The sequence below is a fragment of the Calidris pugnax genome, unplaced genomic scaffold, assembly GCF_001431845.1.
Source record: "Calidris pugnax isolate Ruff unplaced genomic scaffold, ASM143184v1 scaffold300, whole genome shotgun sequence".
NCBI lineage: Eukaryota > Metazoa > Chordata > Aves > Charadriiformes > Scolopacidae > Calidris > Calidris pugnax.
In genome coordinates, this window is record NW_015091014.1 from 295113 (window position 1) to 312477 (window position 17365).

The 17365-nt window shown below is 52.2% G+C and overlaps 2 protein-coding genes across 2 annotated transcripts in view; both read left to right on the forward strand.

The window, feature by feature from the left end:
* AQP2 (aquaporin 2 (collecting duct)) overlaps positions 1-4332 on the forward strand; it is a 5408-nt gene extending 1076 nt beyond the window's left edge. The window contains exons 2-4 of the mRNA XM_014955696.1: positions 2136-2300; positions 3235-3315; positions 4082-4332. Of these exons, the coding sequence (XP_014811182.1) occupies positions 2136-2300; positions 3235-3315; positions 4082-4297 (462 nt within the window). The 3' untranslated portion in view covers positions 4298-4332. The remainder of the gene's footprint in view (positions 1-2135; positions 2301-3234; positions 3316-4081) is intronic.
* An 8064-nt stretch (positions 4333-12396) lies between these two features.
* On the forward strand, positions 12397-16132 carry AQP5 (aquaporin 5). The gene is made up of 4 exons (XM_014955694.1): positions 12397-12841; positions 14278-14442; positions 14694-14777; positions 15286-16132. The coding sequence occupies exons 1-4, from the start codon at positions 12479-12481 to the stop codon at positions 15469-15471; spliced, it is 798 nt and encodes a 265-aa protein (XP_014811180.1). The 5' UTR covers positions 12397-12478; the 3' UTR covers positions 15472-16132.
* The last annotated feature ends 1233 nt before the right edge of the window (positions 16133-17365 follow it).

Genomic DNA, 17365 nt, shown 5'->3' on the forward strand with positions numbered 1-17365 from the left:
GCGGGGGGGGGGGTGGGGGGAGGAGGGGAGGTGAGATGTCTAAATCCCAGCTTTTCATGAGATACACTGCTCGTCAAGTTGCTTCCCATTGTGAATTATAGAATTCACTATATTCACAAATATAGAATTACAGAATGATATGGGGCTGGAAGGGACCTCTGGAGATCATCTCCCCCAACCCCTGGCCAGAGCAGGGTCACCCAGAGCAGGATGGATTCATCCAGGGGGGTTTGTAATCTCTTCAGAGCAGGAGACCCCCCACCCTCTCTGGGCAGCCTCTTCCAGGGCTCTGCCACCCTCAGAGGAAAGAAGTGCCTCCTCGTGTCCTCCACAGAACTTCCTATGTCCCAGTTTGTGCCCGTTGCCCCTTCTCCTGTCACTGGGCACCACTGGGAAGAGTCTGGCCCCATCCTCTTGCCCCCCAACCCCTCAGATATTGCTCAGCATCGATTAGACCCCCCCCTCAGTCTTCTCTTCTCCAGCTGAACAGCCCCAGGTCCCTCAGCCTTTCCCCAGCAGAGAGATGCTCCAGCCCCTCATCATCCTCCTCTGGGCTCTCTCCAGCAGTTCCCAGTCCTTCTTCAACTGGGGGGGGCCAGAACTGGTCCCAGTCTCCAGCTGAGAGGGAGGTAGAGCAGAGGTGGTGGAGGTGATCTCCCTCCACCCTCTGGCCATGCTCTTTTTAAGGGATGCCCACACCAGACCCAGCTGGTTCATCTCGGTGCCCGACACACACAGGTGCCCGGGCAGCACCACAAGCATCACAAGGATCCCAGACTGGTATCAGACACGCAGAGAAAAATGAAAACCAGAGAACCCAGTGGTGTCCCAACCTCCAACACCCCCTTCCCCATCCAGGCACATAATAAAAAGAGGGAAAATATATTTAAAAGTGGCATTTTCCGTGCCCCACCGCTCCTCTTCAGACAGACACAGGTAACTCCATCTCCTGTAGAGATGCCCGTGCTGGGACCAGCGTCACCCAAACTCTCCCTGAGTGGCGAGGGGAGGTGGGGGGGGGCAGCACATTTTGGGAAGCGGCACAGGGAAATCTCCTTTCTCACCGTAGGGAGGCATTGCCAGGACCCAGCTCCGCTGCCAAAGAGATTAAGAGGGTTGAGAAAGGGATTGCAGATTAATCTGAACAAGACTATTTAGCCTGATAATAGCTGAGGTTTAATAAACCCAACAAAGCGAGTGGGAGTTTTAAGAGAGAGTTTCCAGATGCCCCACTCTGTTGTTTTACAGCTTAAACCACCTAAAGAGGGAATAGGGATTTCGATGGGGTTTTTTGCCCCCCGTGGGCTGTTCGTCTTGTAGCTACCTGCACAAATTACCCTAAAAAAAAGAAATAAAGAAAGGGGAATATCGGAGAGAGGAGAACACGAAAGATCATGCTCTGGATCTCGGCCAGGAGGACAACTGCTGCCTTCGTGGTGCCACCGAGCAAAGTGATGTCGGGATCAGCATTTGGGAGGACACACCGTGTCCAAAGCAGGAGTGACACGGGGAAAGATAGGGCAGGGATGAGCCAGGAGCGGCTGAGGGAAGGAGCAACCACGGGAGACCGCAGGCAGGCGGGAGCGCCGGCTGCAGACCCACCTGGAAGCGCTGCCAGATCCCTCTGGATCTGGATGAAAAATCACCGAGGAGCAATGAAGTGTCAGAAAGCTGGAGGAGAAGGGGGTGCAGGCAGGCACAGCCTCACGTCAGATCTGACAAATTTTTTTTCAGTCAAAAAAGTGTGGGATGGGGGAAGGGATTCATATATTTCTTTTTTAATGCCAAAACATTTCTTTTTTGACATTTGCAAAAGGCAATTTGTAAACTTTTCCAAAATGCGTTGTGCATTTTAAGTATAAGGAAAAGAAAAAAAAAAATCCCTGGGGGGAGAAAGAAGAGTGGAAAAAAAATACCCAAAGAAATGCAACTAAAACATTTCCTGCCAGGTCAACTGAGTGTTACCCATTGACCCACCTTTCCTTTTACCTGGGAAATTTTTCCCCCTCTTCATATTGATGCCAAAAATCTCACCCATTTCCTATGTCCCTTAATTTGAGCTTCCCTCTCTGCATTTTCAACCCAGTCCCCAAACTTCCCCTTCCCTGAGACATGTTTTTTTTCTCCCCTTCCAGCTGCACAACGAGACAACGACGGGGCAGGCGGTGACTGTTGAGCTCTTCCTCACCTTCCAGCTGGTCCTCTGCATCTTCGCTTCTACTGACGAACGCCGGGAGGACAACCTGGGCTCTCCTGCCCTGTCCATCGGCCTTTCTGTTGCCGTGGGACATCTCCTTGGGGTACGTAGAATGGGTTAAAACACAGCACTTTTGAGATTGTCTTTGCCTTTGTGTCCAAAGCCTTCCTTGGCTGCGTGCTCCAGGGTGGATGAGGGATTTGTAACTCATGGTGCCCATGGATTTCCAGTGGATAGAGTAGAAAAATCCCACCAAAGCCATAACTGAGCAACAGCCTGAGCTTGGCTTTTATTGGGCATGAAAAAACTTAACCTGGTGGGCACTACTGCTCCTGGGGACCTGTAGGGAACTCCCAGGAATCAGTAGGGTCTTCTGTCGTAGAATCACAGAATGGTCAGAGTTGGAAGGGACCTTAAAGATCATTGAGTTCCAACCCTCCTGCCCTGGGCAGGGACACCTCCCACTACACGAGGTTGCTCAAAGCCCCATCCAGCCTGACCTTGAACACTTCCAGAGAAGTATCCTGGAGTGACAGAGGCACTCAAGACCATGATAAGACTGGGAAGTATTTGGGATGGACCCCCAGGGAAATCCCTCCTGGATGAAGCAGCCCCTGACCCCTCCAAGCCTTTCAGTGTATGCATTAAACCAACAACGTTTACACCACACCATCCATCCTTAACGATCTCCAAGGCCACGTGTCCACAGGGCTGTTCTTCTCCTGTACTCAATGGCAAGGAGGAGCCATATGCTCCAGGAATAGGCACAGCAGGAGCCTGTCCCCGCTGTCCTGGTCACGTCACCTGCAGCTGAGTTGCACCACACACGTGCTCGTGCGGAAGATGAGCAAAAATTCAGACAACTCGCCCATGTTGACTCAGGTGCTGGAAGCTGCTCGCATCCCTTTTCCTGGAACAGGCACGCTAGAGGCTGAGGCACTAGCTCGGGGAATGAATCACGCTAATAACACACCAGGATTTTTTGAAATGTGCTAAAAGGGCTTAATGCTCTACCAACGTGCGGTGTTTCTCTGCAGATCCGTTACACCGGCTGCTCCATGAACCCGGCCAGATCTTTCGCCCCCGCCGTCATCGTCGGCGACTTCAGTGACCACTGGGTAAGAAGTTGGGTTGATGCGGTGTTTTGGTGGGATGAGTTCCCCCCCTCAAATTACCGGTGTTCCTAGAAACCCACAGAACCAGCCAGATTCCTGGCATTTCCATGCCAGCTCCCAGCTGGAGGAGAGATGTAGAGATTAGCAAAAAGAGGTGGGGCCACTGGGTGCTTAATTGGCTTATCTAAGAAGGCTTCGTTTCAACAGGAAAAGGGTGTGTGATTTGTTGACCGTGACTTAGCAAAAGAAGCAAAACCAATGGAGTGTGGAGCTCTTCTTTGTCGGTCCTGGGAACCTTTCCTGGTTCCGCACATTTTTCCACCAGCTCCTCTGGGAACACCCCCAGGCATTTCCATCTGCAAAGAGCACCTCTGGCTTTGGAGCCAGAGCTGTTGCGGTTCATGTTGACGTGCTCAAGAGGTGTCCAGCCCAAACTGGTGGCCTCCTCCTCTCTATGGCAATGTGTAAACGGGTAGGAAGACACTTCTCTAGAGGAGCTGAAATCATTAAATATGCTTGTGATGGGTCTGTTGTTAATGAGGATCACACAGCTCTCAACAGAGCATGGTTTAGATATATTCAGGCACAACAGCAATGGATGAGGACTCAAGTCAACGTGATGGCCAAAGCAGGGCTGGGTCTCAATGCAAACAGGGTAGGAAGGAACATAAGCCGCCTACAACATTCTTCAGAGACCCTGGTTCCCCTCCATCCTCCAAACTCAGACTGGTTTTTGCTCACCTGATTCTTCTCCTTCCCTTTTCCCCAGGTCTTCTGGGTGGGTCCCCTGGTCGGGGCAGCAGCAGCCTCCATCATCTACAATTACATCCTCTTCCCTCAAGCCAAAACCTTCTCAGAGAGACTCGCCATCCTCAAAGGCTGCGAGCCCGAGGAGGACTGGGCAGAGCGCGAGGCCCGGCGGCGGCAGTCGGTGGAGCTTCACTCCCCACAGAGCCTGCCAAGGGGGATGTCTGAGAAGGTGTAGACAAACCTCCTGCCGGGCCGAGAGAGGAGCTGGGGAAAACTCTGGCAGCCATTTTGGACACGGTGCTTGTTGAGATGAGCGTTTCACCTCTCCCCTCTCTCCCTTCACCTTTGCCGAGGGACTGAAGTTGACTCGTCTCCTGGGGAGATGCGCTGTGATGGCCCAACCCATCTTCTGTCTCCCGTCTCTCCTCATGGCCGACGGTTTTCTGATGCTGGGGCAAAATGCCATTAAATCAAAACCACCACCAGTGTAGCAACAGGAACAAGGACCCTGGGCTGGCTCCTTCCATGTCCCCTTTGCAGAAGTCAGCGCTTGGTGGAGGTTGTTGCCCTTCACCGAGGGCCCCAAGACGCTGCCGAGAGTTGTTATTACAGCCATTTGCTGGGTGTGGAGGTTGCCACCCGATGCCTCATTGCTGTTGAACTCAGCTCACCTGGCTCCCATTTCTTCTCGCTGCTGGGCTGGTTGCACACAGGAGCCCTCGCTCCCGGCCACAAGTCTCTTACGAACTGGAAATTTTGCTGCTGCCATCTACAACTACCCATGTGATGCAGAGTTCCTGTGCTCTCATGGAGGCTTTGCTGAGAAGATGGGACTGGAAGCGCGTCCTTGAGTCCCCACTGACCCCATTGGGGAGCTCTTGCAACCACTCTCTCCTGTGACACTGAGAAACCTCCTAATTTTCAGCCCAAATTCATCCACAGCTCACTTGCTCTTGGACCAGTGTTGTCCTTTAGCTTCCATGATTCATCTCTCTCCCTGGTTTTTCCTTTCTTTCCTCTTTTCCTGTTGTGCTCTGATTCTCCAATGAGTAACACAAAGCCTTTCAGGTGTGACTGTCTCCATCTACAGCCTGGACACTTTCTGTGGCCTCAGACCCATCCCACCCCTTTCTTCTGCTGCATCAGGACCTGGTTATGGTCCCCAGCATGGTCAAAAACTTTGGGTCAGTCTTTGGGATGCAACTTTGCTCTTTCAAGCATTAATTTAATGCTGTTTCTATTATTTAGCCACAGTCACACATTTCTGACGTGACATCCTGCTTTTATTCTGCTGGTGCTCTCCCCCCCGGCGTTGCACTGTCACAAAGCGTCCTCACCACGTCCAGGCTATTTTCTGCTCAGGCTGTTAATGGAAATATTCCATAAGATTGGACCCAATTCCAAACCATAAGGAACATTACTGATCATTTTCAACCTCTCTGACTGTTTTGACATGAACTACCACCAAAGCGTGTTCTTCTCTTCCTCTTTATCCCCTGTGCTCTGCTCATACCAGTCTCCTCCTCCTCTTGAATTCAGAATTTCCTCTCTTCCTCACTGTGCTCTTCCTCCACCATATGCTAATAGCTGTTGCTGGAGAGAAAAGGAGTGGAAAGAAAAAAGCTTAGATCTGACCCAGACAAGGTGTTGTCATGGTCTTCGTTTCACCACGCGAGGCTGAGAGCGTGGGAGCTCCTGCGTCCTCTCCTCTGCCCACCCCTGGCTGTGAAACCGGGGAAGAAATGCTCTCACAGACACCAGGCTTTATTGCAGCTAAAAATCTGTGTCCTCTACTAGTTAATAATGTGAATATCCACAGGAGGCTGCTATTGAAGAGCAGCAGTTTTAGCACTGGTTTAACCCGTTCCCTGCCACAGCAAAAATACAGATTCTTCTCCTCTGCTTTGTTCCTTTCCATGGCAAAGGAGCCCTTGAGTATTATTTCAGAAAAGGCTTTTAAGAAAAAAAATCTGCCTGTTCTCACCAACTGGAATTAAAATCCTGTTTCAAATCAGAGTGTAAAATTGTATTTAAATCACCAAATACTCAGTTTTAAATTAGCTTCTGTGTTACTTCTCAAAAAAAAATCCATGTACATCAGGAAAACCTGAAGAAACGTATCAAGACGTCAATGTCAATGATCTGCTGTATAAAATGCCATACAATTGAATCTTTTTTGGGCTTTTTTTGGCAATGTTCAAGTTAATTACTTGTCTCTTCCCCTTCAGACCTAAGCATTTAACTTATTATTTACCTTGACAATGTTTAAGACTCACATAAACTGTGCAGGGCCCAAAAATGAGTTTTAATGTCTGGTACTTACTGTGCTCTTTCAAATAAAGTGCTTTAAATTCACTTTCATTCACTGGATTAGTATATGTGAATCAAATAATGAGACATTTATTGCCATTTAATATCTAGAGAGTCATAAAGTAACCTCCCAGTCCCTAAATCCCACAGCCACCAGTGCAGGCCAGTCCAGCTTTGAGGGCATCTGCCCAGTGCCAACAACCTCTTGATGTGCAAAATTGGCATTAAAAGAACAACCTCCATCTCCAGAGGAGAGACCCACAAAATAACGACTATCCCCTCTTTGGGACCCTTCAGATGCTCCTGTTTCTGTCCAGTTCTGCTCTGGCCACACCAGTATCAACACGGACCCATCTCATGACACCAGATCTTTCGGGTGGCTCCAGCAGCTGAAATCCTCTGGAGTCAATTTAACACAAATTCCCCTTCTGTGAGAAATTGCGTCATCGGCTTCAATGACACTTCCAAAACTTGCATCGTCAGGAAACCAAGCCAGTCATTCCAGATTTACACCCAGCGTGACTGGAATTAGAGAGCAGGATCTGCAACCCAGAGATGAGAGCTGCCTCAGACAGACCTAAAACCTGGCTAAATTGATAACACTTTGGATATTAGACGTCAAGCAGGGATGCTTTGAGCCAGGGTTGGAAACCAGCCAGCTGGTGCCTCTCCATGAGCTCGTGACCCTCCACAATAAAGATCTGCAATGTTTATTGTGGCAAAAGTTAACGGGTTTTGGTTTAATCGTGGACTTTGTATAAATAGTGTAGTGATTTCTCATTTTTCATTTGAAATCAAAATGAAAATCACTGTGCAATCAGAGCACATCACTTCTTACATCACGCTGTCACGTCACACCACGAGGCTTTCCTTCCCCTCCCTGCGTCCCGCCTCCGAGTTCTGGAGGTCCTCAGCGTGATCAGGTTTGGGTTGGTCGTTCTGCAAAGCCCCGCAGGATCCTTGGGGTGCTGTGAAAATTCCAGAGAATTTTGCTGGACTTGCCCAGATCCCTTTCCTTGACTTCACTGCTTGGCTGCCACATTCAGCCCATCCCATTGCTTTAAGATACCAGATAAATGCTATAATACTGTATGTTTTTCAGCAGAAATATGTGATTTCATAGAACCACAGAATCTTCATGATTTGAAAAGACCTCTGAGATCACCAAGTCCAACCACACACACACAAAAGACCCCCACAATCTTGGCCACTAGAACATGCCCTGAAGTGCCCTGTCTACATGCTTCCTAAGTCCCTCCAGGGATGGTGACTCCACCACCTCCCTGGGCAGGCTGTTCCAGTGCCTGACCACCTTCTCAAGAAAGTAATTCTTCCTAATATCTGATCTAAACCTTCCCTGTCCTTTGCTCTCCAGGGGACTGACTTGCTCTCCAGACCCCTCACCAGCTTGGTGGCTCTCCTTTTCTCCTTCATAGAAAAGTAATTTGGACCACCTCATTGTCACCCAGGGCACAGTCACACAGTTCCCTAGGAGGGTTCCCCCAGCCACCTCTGGTAAGGTCCACCATGAGTCTGTTTAAATCCTTATCAACAAGTACTATCTGTGTTTTTAAGTTGAGAAATTTCTTGATGCATTTGCTCTGGGTCTTAGAGGCAGGATGGGGTGAAAAACTGATTTTCCAATTCACCAAGGTAACCGGCTTTCCACAAACCGTCACCAATATTTCGCTTTGTCAAGTCTTGGGCTCTTGGAGCCAGGTGATTATGCAAGAATTTCAGCTTTTGAGAGCTTCCAGATTCCTCTCTGTTGTGTTACTTATGGCATTTATAGGTGCTTTGGAGCCTGGTCGAGCTTTCAGTTCCCCTCTACCTTGATGCAACTCAACCACCTCCACCCCAAAGCTGGTTCTCCACCAGCTCCTCACCTTCCCGTCCCAGCAGCACCCACAGCAGGGTGGCATTGCCAAAGGGGAGAGGGGACATCGCTTTTCACTCCCTCCCCACACCTTGGCAGTGTTTATTCCACCCTGTGCTCTTTGCAGTCCCAAAAGGAGGGTCAAAAATGACATTTCCACGGCAGACACATTTCAAGAGGAAAACCACTGCCGCCCCCAACACAGCTCTGCCTGGACACTGAGGACACTGATAAGCGGCTGTTGGCCCATAAGAATTCAAAGCATTTATCTAGATGAGCAGAAAAGCAGGCTCTGAGTGTCGCTCGTGCAGGTGGCTTTGCTGGAAGGGCTAGACCTGAAAATCAGGACACCAGACTTTCAGAGCCCAGCTTTCTCGCTGCCAGCCCTTTGCTTTCCCTGCTACACATTATTATCCCCATGAGAGGATTTTAACGATGATTCCAAGGCGAATTAATCATTAAGGGTGCTGACATTCCTTCTGCAGACCAGCCCCAAAACGTTTACATCCATTTGTACTCCTTAAAGACCATCAAGTAATTTCTAAGCAAGGAGCAGAGCGATGCTGTTATTAAGCATTAACACTATTCAGGGTCTATTCATCATCCCCTTTTGCAGACCCAGGGGTTACAAGGTCACCATGACCACCCACCACGGGCTGGAGGACAACTTCAGAACTGGCTTCTCAAGCCAAAGCAGTGGGACAGCAGTGAGGGATGTGGAGACATCCCCAAACTCCTTCTCGGGGGATGCTTTTTGCCCCAAAGCTGGGTGAGGTTGCTGGGAGAAGCAAAAGCCTCCTTGCTCCAGGTCAGGAGAAGGTGGAAACACCATCAGCGGAGAAATCCCTCACCTTTCAAGAGAACACAAGTGGGTGGTGGGTTAGGTACGAGAAATCCTTGAAATCCCCATCCAAAACACCCCACAGAGACATCACCTTGCACCAGAAAGTGCCAAGGCTTTGCATTAATCCCATCACTTTCCCCACCAGCATGGCAAGGAGCAGCCCTGGGAACTGAGGATGGGGAGGGGAAAGTTTGCTATTTCTTGCTCTACTTTTAATTCCCAGTGTGTTATTTTTTTACTTTTTTCCCCTTTTGCCTTGCTGCAAACTCCCCACACTGAGCCAGCAAGAAACACCCTTTCTCTTTAAAAACAAACTAACCCAAACTTTCTCCTCCAGCCATCTAATCCCAACTAATCACAGATTCCAGCAGAAGGAGTTGCCTCCTGTAACTATTATTATTCGTGCTTGTATTATTGCCCCAGTTTTAACATCCTCGGTAGACACAGAGCCAGGTGAGGGAGGGGGGGAAATCCCAAAAGCTGGTCTGGTCTGGGTCTCAGCAGCATTTATAATCTGGATTTGGCCACCTGCGGGACCATCTTCCGGACTTTGAGGTCCAACATGGAGCTGAACTCATCAGAAAGCTGGGCTTCCCTGGAAGTGCCAAATTATCAGCAGCCCTGTGCGGGCTCAAAAAAAGGGAAGCAGCAAAGCGGGGAGGACAGGGACTGAGACACGTATTCAGTTAATAACACACGCCTCCGCGGGCGAGGCAGAGCCTCGGGAGGGCCCCGAGCGAGGATGAGGCACCAGCTGCCTTCCTCCCACCTGGGCATCCTTCATCCCAACTCAGTGGTGGGCTCAGGTCCCTGTCCCCCTCCAGAGCATCGTCCCCAAGCCACATGGCCCTGCAACTGGGTGGTAGATGTGGATGGGTTTTGGTTGTCCCATTTGCCTGCCGATGCCAGCGAGGAGGAGGAGGAAGAGGAGGAGGAGGGAGATGGCTAAACCTGTCCTCCTTGCACAAAGCCTCCTCGTCTCCTTTCCTCCAAAAGCCTCGGGGTGAAATGAGGCGTGTGTGACCCCACCACGTAGGTGTCCATCTGTCAGCAGGCGCAACGCCTGCTCCACATCTTGCCCAATTCAATGGAATTTGACACATCAAAGGCACTTTCAGTTCCTGCGATGTCCTTGGAGGGCATGCAGCCGGGGGAGAGGACAAGGAACCTTCCCAACGCCCATTCCACATGGTCAGCCATCGGAGGAGCCAAGGAGGAACACCCCAGAGAGGAAAATCTAGCAAATAGCCCCAGGAAAATAGGTTTTGTGTGGCCTGTTGTTGGAGAAACACCTTGTTTTCTCTCCGGAAGCTTTCCCCCTGTCATCTCTAACTTTATTTGATTATATCTCCCGGTCCGATGGAAGATCTTGCTGGGGGTTGTTACCCGGGGCTGGGAAACCAGGAGAGCATCTTTTTGGCTGGACGCTGCTTTTTAGCTGGAGCGAAGCGTGCGGTGGAGGACCTGCCAGGGAAAGAGGGAAAGATGTGTGGCTGGTGCCTTACGAAAGGCTTTGGGAGGATGGGAACAAGGTGCGTTTCATCCAGCTGGGGCCACAAGCCGGGCTGAAAGGAAACGGCAAGCAATTACTCCAGCTGGAATCCGGCCAGGGTGTCTTGAAATACCAGCTTGCAAAACTTTCACCAAAACACGCCAACGGACCAGGTGTTTTCTAGGATAACAGATCTGGTCTGTAACTCCTGCAATCGGCCCCCGGGATCAGCAGAACCAGGAGAAAACCATTATCGGGGATTAATTCTGTAATGGATCCCAGGTCCCTTGAGACTCTCTGGGTCTGTTTGCTGAGCTCAGGACTTTGGGTACGGTGGCAGGAGAAAGACTTGTTCATTTTTGGCTCTGGAGGAAGAAGTCCCCTCCTCTTGCTCTGGGGAGGAACCCCTCCTGGCTCCTGACCCTGCTGGGTGCGTGCAGGTCTGACTGCACCCAGCAGAAGGCAGCAGTGAATGCAATTTTTTTTAGGGCTTTTTAGCTTTAAAGAGGGATTTGAATGATTTTACCTATCGTCTCCTGCAGGTAGAGCTTTGCTAAGCCCATGCTGGAGCGCGGAGGCAGCCGTGGAGAACCCCAACCCGGGCTCAGCGTGGAGAGATGGAAGGCAAGGTGCAATCAACCAAGCAAGGAGAGCAGATCTGGCACCCAAACCCAGTTGTTTTTTTTTTTAAAAAAGTATTAATCCTGGCACAAGGCTGCAAGAACTACAAGGGAACCAAGAATTCATTGTTTAGTGTCACCGGAGCCTTTTTCCACCCCAAAACCTCAGTCCCCAACTGCTCCGTGTTGCAGAGCACTGAGAGCCTCCCTGCTCCCCTCCTTGCCAGCCAAGGGCTCACAGCTGGAGGGATTTAGGATGGAGAGCAGTGCCTTGGAAACATGAAAGGAGACATGCAAACGTGTCCTGTGTCCATGCAAAGCCCGTGGCTTCGTGCTGGCATCCCCAAGAGCAAAATCATTGACCTCGTTGAGCAATGTCTTGAAAGGCAAAAAGAAAAGAAAAGGGCTGGAGATGACAGAGGGAGAATACACCCTCCCTGGCTACAGGCGGCCAGCACCCCCCAACTACCACCCCACACCCCGTGCTCTCTACAGAGCAGAAAAGCAGCAGAGAGGTCCATGGCCAGGCTCGGAGGAGACCAGCCCTCTTTCTCCCAGCCACGCCATCCCATTCAGCCTCCTCCAAGAAGCCCCAACTTGCCTTCAGCTCCCCAGTCGGGAGAGACAAAGCATCCCCCAAACCCTGCCCTGCTCCCGGGGTGATTGCAAACCACTTGTTTCCTGGAGTTGAGCTGTCTTTGACAGCCTGGGAGCAGCTCCAGGTCCTTAACTTTGCTTTACGTTTCGACATCCCGCGTCAATCGAAGGCGCTGGGAACCCTGCCCCGGGAGAGCTCCTCCAGCCTCCAAACCCAAATACAGCCCTCTCCAGCCTGCACAGACGAGGGTGGAAGGGAACTACACCTCTGCTAACGAAGCACCCAGCACCCGTTGAGAGGGAGTAAAAAGGGGGAAAAAGCAGAGGAGGGAGCGGGGCATCGTTATGCAACCTCGTTATCTAACGACCACGGAGACACCCTATAGGGGCTCTTTGTTTGCAGAGGGAAGGAGAGAGAAATGCCACCAATATCTGAGTCACTGGTTCACCAAGAGGCTCCGAAGTTATTTTCAGATGGAAACTTTTCCAGTTTCACATGATAATTTGGGAGGGCTGGCTAATTCCCTGGCTCCACCCACCACCTTGTAACCCAGCTCCCTGCTGCTCTTGCATATATAGATAGGTATGGCCCTACAACTGGGCGCAGACAGAAGAGCCTGGAGACAGAGGAAACCTCAACTTTCTTCCTTCCCCGCTGCCCTCCACCCGCTCCCACCATGAAGAGGGAAATACTAACCCTGGCCTTCGCTCGGTCCGTCTTTGTGGAGTTCATCTCCACGCTCATCTTCGTCTTCATCGGCCTCGGCTCAGCCCTGAAGTGGCCGTCTGCCCTCCCCAGCATTCTTCAGATCTCGCTGGCCTTCGGGCTGGCCATCGGCACCTTGGTGCAGGCATTTGGCCACATCAGCGGCGCCCACATCAACCCGGCGGTGACCATCGCCTTCTTCGTCGGGAACCAGATCTCCTTCCTCCGGACGCTCTTCTATGTCATCGCCCAACTGGTGGGGGCCATTGCCGGGGCTGGCATCCTCTACGGGGTGACACCGACCAACACCCGTGGCAACCTGGCCATCAATGCGGTAAGTCCTCCTGCCTGGAGGTGGCTCACCTCGCCAGGGGGAGGGGGGCTTGGCTTTCCTTTCCTTCCGAGCGAGGAGCTGGTGCCGGCATCAAGGTGGGGATCCAAATCCATAAGGATGGTTGGTGTCGGCACATTGTCCTGCAGGCACAGAGGGGATAGGAATGGGATAGGAGCAAACACCAGCGTAGCCAGCAGAGCATTGACATGACAGCTTTATTGTGTGGGGTAATGAATGGCATCGTTTTTTCCTCCTTAATAAGCGCTTCCTTTATCCTAAGGGCCCGAGTGAGTCACCCGCACCATCGGGATGTTCTTGACTGCAGCCTTTCCACCTGGAGATTAATGCTAGGATAGGAGCTGTGCCAGGACGGAGAGGGGAGGGCAGGGAGCAGAGACCAGTCAAACCAGTATGGGCAGGGGGAGCAGAAGCCCACTGTAACTGGTGCATCGGGAGAGCTGGGAAACGGAGGTGGATGGAGAGATGTGGTGGAGAAGAGCTGAAGAAGGAGCAAGGCACAGGAGGGTATGGAGAGGCTGTGGGTGGCAGGGGCTGCTGGAGGAGGAGGAGGAGACAGTGGGACCCTCTGAGATAAGCAGGGATGAGAGGAGCACGTCTCAAACCCTCAGGGCAGTGCTGGGAAACCACCTGAAAGGGGAGCGGTGGAGCTACAGCTCCAACCAGCACCAGGTCAGGACCCCCGGGAGCAGCACAGACACGTTGCAGAGGGTTGGATCGTTAGGATGAGGTCCTGCAACGCATCGTTTTCCCACCCACTCCCCGTCCCAAAACAGTCAGATTTAGCTAAAAACCGAGCTGCGATGGGTCAGGTCACTTTGCCCTTCCCATGCCCAGTGGGGTCGAGTCCATCTGACGGTCCCCAGTGGTTGGCACAGAGGCACTGGGACAACAACAACGTGTCTTACCCCCATGACCGCACCCCAACCTTCATCCCAACCCTCACCCTTCATCCTGTGCCCCACCGTGGTGGCTGCCAGTGCCTTCCCAGCCCCCTGGGGATGGGGGTGCTCCACAAAGCAGAGGGGAGAAGAGTCGGGATACGACAGCTTGCAAGGACCAAGGGGGCAAGAACTGCAGAAAAAAGGGGTCAAATCGGTGTGGGAATTGGTGGGAAAGTGCTGAGTGTTGTGGAGAAAGACATGAAAAGCCTGGAGAAGGGAGGGGCTCGGGGGACAGACAGATTTTGGAGCAATAAATAGAAAGAAAGATCATTTCTTCCCTTTTGGGGAAAGCAGCAGTGAGCCCAAGCAGTGGCCAGCACAGAACCTTGTGCTCCCAGGGCTGGACAGGGGACCTGGGGGCATTCTCATTTGTGGCTTTGCCAACCTAAATCCACCAGCAAAGCAGCCGAGAGCCCTCCCAGTGATGCCAAGCCCCAGGGGTGGTTAATTATGGTTGTTCTCGATGGTTCGCAGCTCAACAACAACACAACCCCTGGCCAGGCCCTCGTGGTGGAGATCATCCTCACCTTCCAGCTGGCCGCCTGCATCTTTGCATCCACGGATAACCGGAGGAACGGCAACGTGGGCTCCCCAGCACTGTCCATCGGCCTCTCAGTCGCTGTAGGGCACTTGGTGGGGGTGAGTGTCCAGGCAGGAGTGCAGGGGTCCCCAAAATACTCTCCTGTGGGTGGTCTCAGAGGGAGCTGCATTGGGAGGGCCACAAGTATGACACAGGTCATACTGGGGCTCCTTCTTCATGATGATGGGGGGGATCTGGCCCACTCTGTAAGAGGAACAGCACCCATTTTGTTCCCTGCTCCTGGAGAGTTGTTCGTACCTGGTAAGCAACATGATGCACCTTAACCTTGGTCTCCTTTCCACACCAACAGATCTACTTCACCGGCTGCTCCATGAACCCAGCCCGGTCCTTCGGGCCCGCGGTCATCGTGAGGAAGTTCAGCCCGGCACACTGGGTGAGCACTGGCAGCGTGCTGGGACAGGCTGGCCCACAGCGATTGCCTCAGGGGGGTCACAGGGGTGGGTGTTCCAGAGCCCGTCGCGGGCCTGGAAGGATAAAAGGGGGCTGGAGAACATGGGAGGTTGTCCCCCTTGATGCATGAGGAACAGAGCCAGCAAGAGAACAAGCATAAGCCCCCAGTGCAATGGTTCACACTGAGCTAAGGGCATCATCTGAGGTCCATGAAGCCCACAGAGAAGCCCAGCTTAGACTTTCAACTCGCCCAGCAAGCTCAGACCCAGCCTCACAGAGCAGGCTTGGTGCCACCACATCTTTGCACCCATAAAGAGCTCATTGTCTTCAGCAGGAGGGGATTTCAGCCCAAGAAGTGCACTGGAAGGGGTATTTGCATCTCTCCATGGGTTAGAAGACATGGAGCAGTGAGGGACGCCAGCATGATGGTGGGACCTGGTGCACCAGCCTCCTAGAACCTGCTCTCACCCCTCTCCCTTGTTGCTTTCTAGGTGTTCTGGGTTGGACCCATCCTCGGGGCTTGCTTGGCCGCTCTGCTCTACTTCTACATCCTTGTCCCCTACTGCATGAACATGTCAGACAGGGTTGCCATCGTCAAGGGCACCTACGAGTCAGAGGAGGAATGGGAAGAGAGGAGAGAGGAGAGAAAGAAATCCATGGAGCTGACCCCACCATAGGAACGGTTGAGAGAAAAAAAAAAAAAAAAAAAAAAAAAAACAAGCAAAAAAGAAGGGGGGGAAGCCCCCCAACATGGGCTCATGTGTGCACCAAAGCCAGACAATGAACATCCAGCTACAGTAGACTCTTAAGCGAAACTCTTTTAACTCAAAGGCCATCTGCGACACAGCAAGGAGTATGGCAGAGTCTGTGTATATAGTCCCTCTCTGTTGAGTGTGAGCGCTAGAACCTCTCCGAGCTTCTCTGCAGCCAACCAAGCCCAACCCAAGACCCTCAGCCCCGGGTAGCCCCTCATCTGGGGGTTTCCCACCCCCTCGGTGACATCCCTGCCCTCCCGGGGTGCCGTGATTTCCAGAGGGCTGACACCCCACCTCCTGGCATGCTCAGGGTCTCACCCCTGCGCCAGGTGGCCCAGGGGATGGATGGAGACACCATGTGGAGACCAGCAAAGAAGAAGGATGGCTTTGGGCAGGTGGGTGCAGCAAAAACCCCCCGTTTTCCCCTCACCCCACCACAGGGCCCACACTGCTCATAGATGCTCTTTCATGCATTAGCTGGTGCTGGTGAGTCTTATTTATTCGTGGCTGCAGAAAGGAACGTGATTTTTTTTTGGATTTTGTGTTGAGATCTTTGTAATATACTATATTATTTATTGTGAATAAAGGAAAATTTAAAAAAAAAAAAAACAAAACAATGGGCACAAATCTGCTCGGGTATCAAACTTTAGGTGGAAAAATGGGTTAAGCTGGGAACAGAGCCACCCCCAAGAGCCAGAGCAAGTGCTTGGACCCTTAAAGGCTGAGGGACTTGGGGCTTTTTAGTCTAGAGAAGATAAGACTGAAGGGATACCTGATCAATGCCTATCAATACTTAAGGATGGGTGTCAGGAGGATGGGGCCAGTCTGTTTCCAGTGGTGCCCAGTGACAGGACAAGAGGAAACGGGCACAAACTGGAGCATGAGAAGTTCTACCTAAACACAAGGAGGAACTTCTTGACTTTGAGGGTGGCAGAGCCTAGAAGAGACTACCCAGAGAGGTGGTGGGGTCTCCATCTCTGGAGACATTCCAAACCCTGCCTGGACATGTTCCTGTGCAGCCTGCTCTGGGTGGGACCTGCTCTGGAAGGGGGGGTTTGGACTAGATGATCTCCAGAGGTCTCTTCCAACCCCATAGCATTCTGTGACCCCAAATCCCAGGGCAGCCGGCACCACGAGCAGGAGGGGAGGGGAGGGGATAACCACCGATCCCAACAGAAGAGGAAAGGGGCATTAGTGTTGGAGCAGGACCAGGGCAGGAGGTGCCTCACAACTCAGGTCCAGGGCAGCTTGAAGCCCATCTCCGAGGGTGGCATGAGCAGGGAGGAGCCAGCAGCGATCCTTCAGGCGCTTCGCCGGTTTGACTCAGGGCTTTCTGCCATACCAGTTCTCCCAGACGGCTCCACAGGTGCCCTCAAAAACTGACCCACAACACTTCCCCAAACCCACACCTTCGCCCTGACCTTCTGCCGGGAGCCCTGCTCTTCCAGTTCTGCCACAACGCTCTGCCAAAACGCATCTTGCTCCTGACCTGGCCGTGGGACATTGTGTGCTGGTGCCAGCCCAGCAGCTCTCGAAATCCAGCCTCGTGCAACGCTCCACCACCGCAGCCCCTCTCCGAGCTGCAGAGAACCAGGTTTCTGCCCACCCAAGGAGCTGGGAGATGCTCTCCCGGGAGCTCCCCATCCCAGGTGGAGCTGGATCCCCATCAGACAGGTTATGCCGCCTTGGCACGGCGGTGCCAGGGAGGACAGGCAGCATCACCTCTATTTTTCACGTGCCCAAGCGGATTTACAGCCCAGGCTGCAGCACTGTATGAACCTGGGAAGCAGCAGATCCTTTTGTCCTTCATTTTCCT

Excerpts from the sequence above, each read along its gene's own strand:
- AQP5 (XM_014955694.1), top strand. The coding sequence starts at position 12,479 with ATGAAGAGGGAAATACTAACCCTGGCCTTCGCTCGGTCCGTCTTTGTG. Across the intron at positions 12,842-14,277 it reads GCAACCTGGCCATCAATGCG|CTCAACAACAACACAACCCC; the intron begins GTAAGTCCTCCT and ends GATGGTTCGCAG. Across the intron at positions 14,778-15,285 it reads AGTTCAGCCCGGCACACTGG|GTGTTCTGGGTTGGACCCAT; the intron begins GTGAGCACTGGC and ends GTTGCTTTCTAG.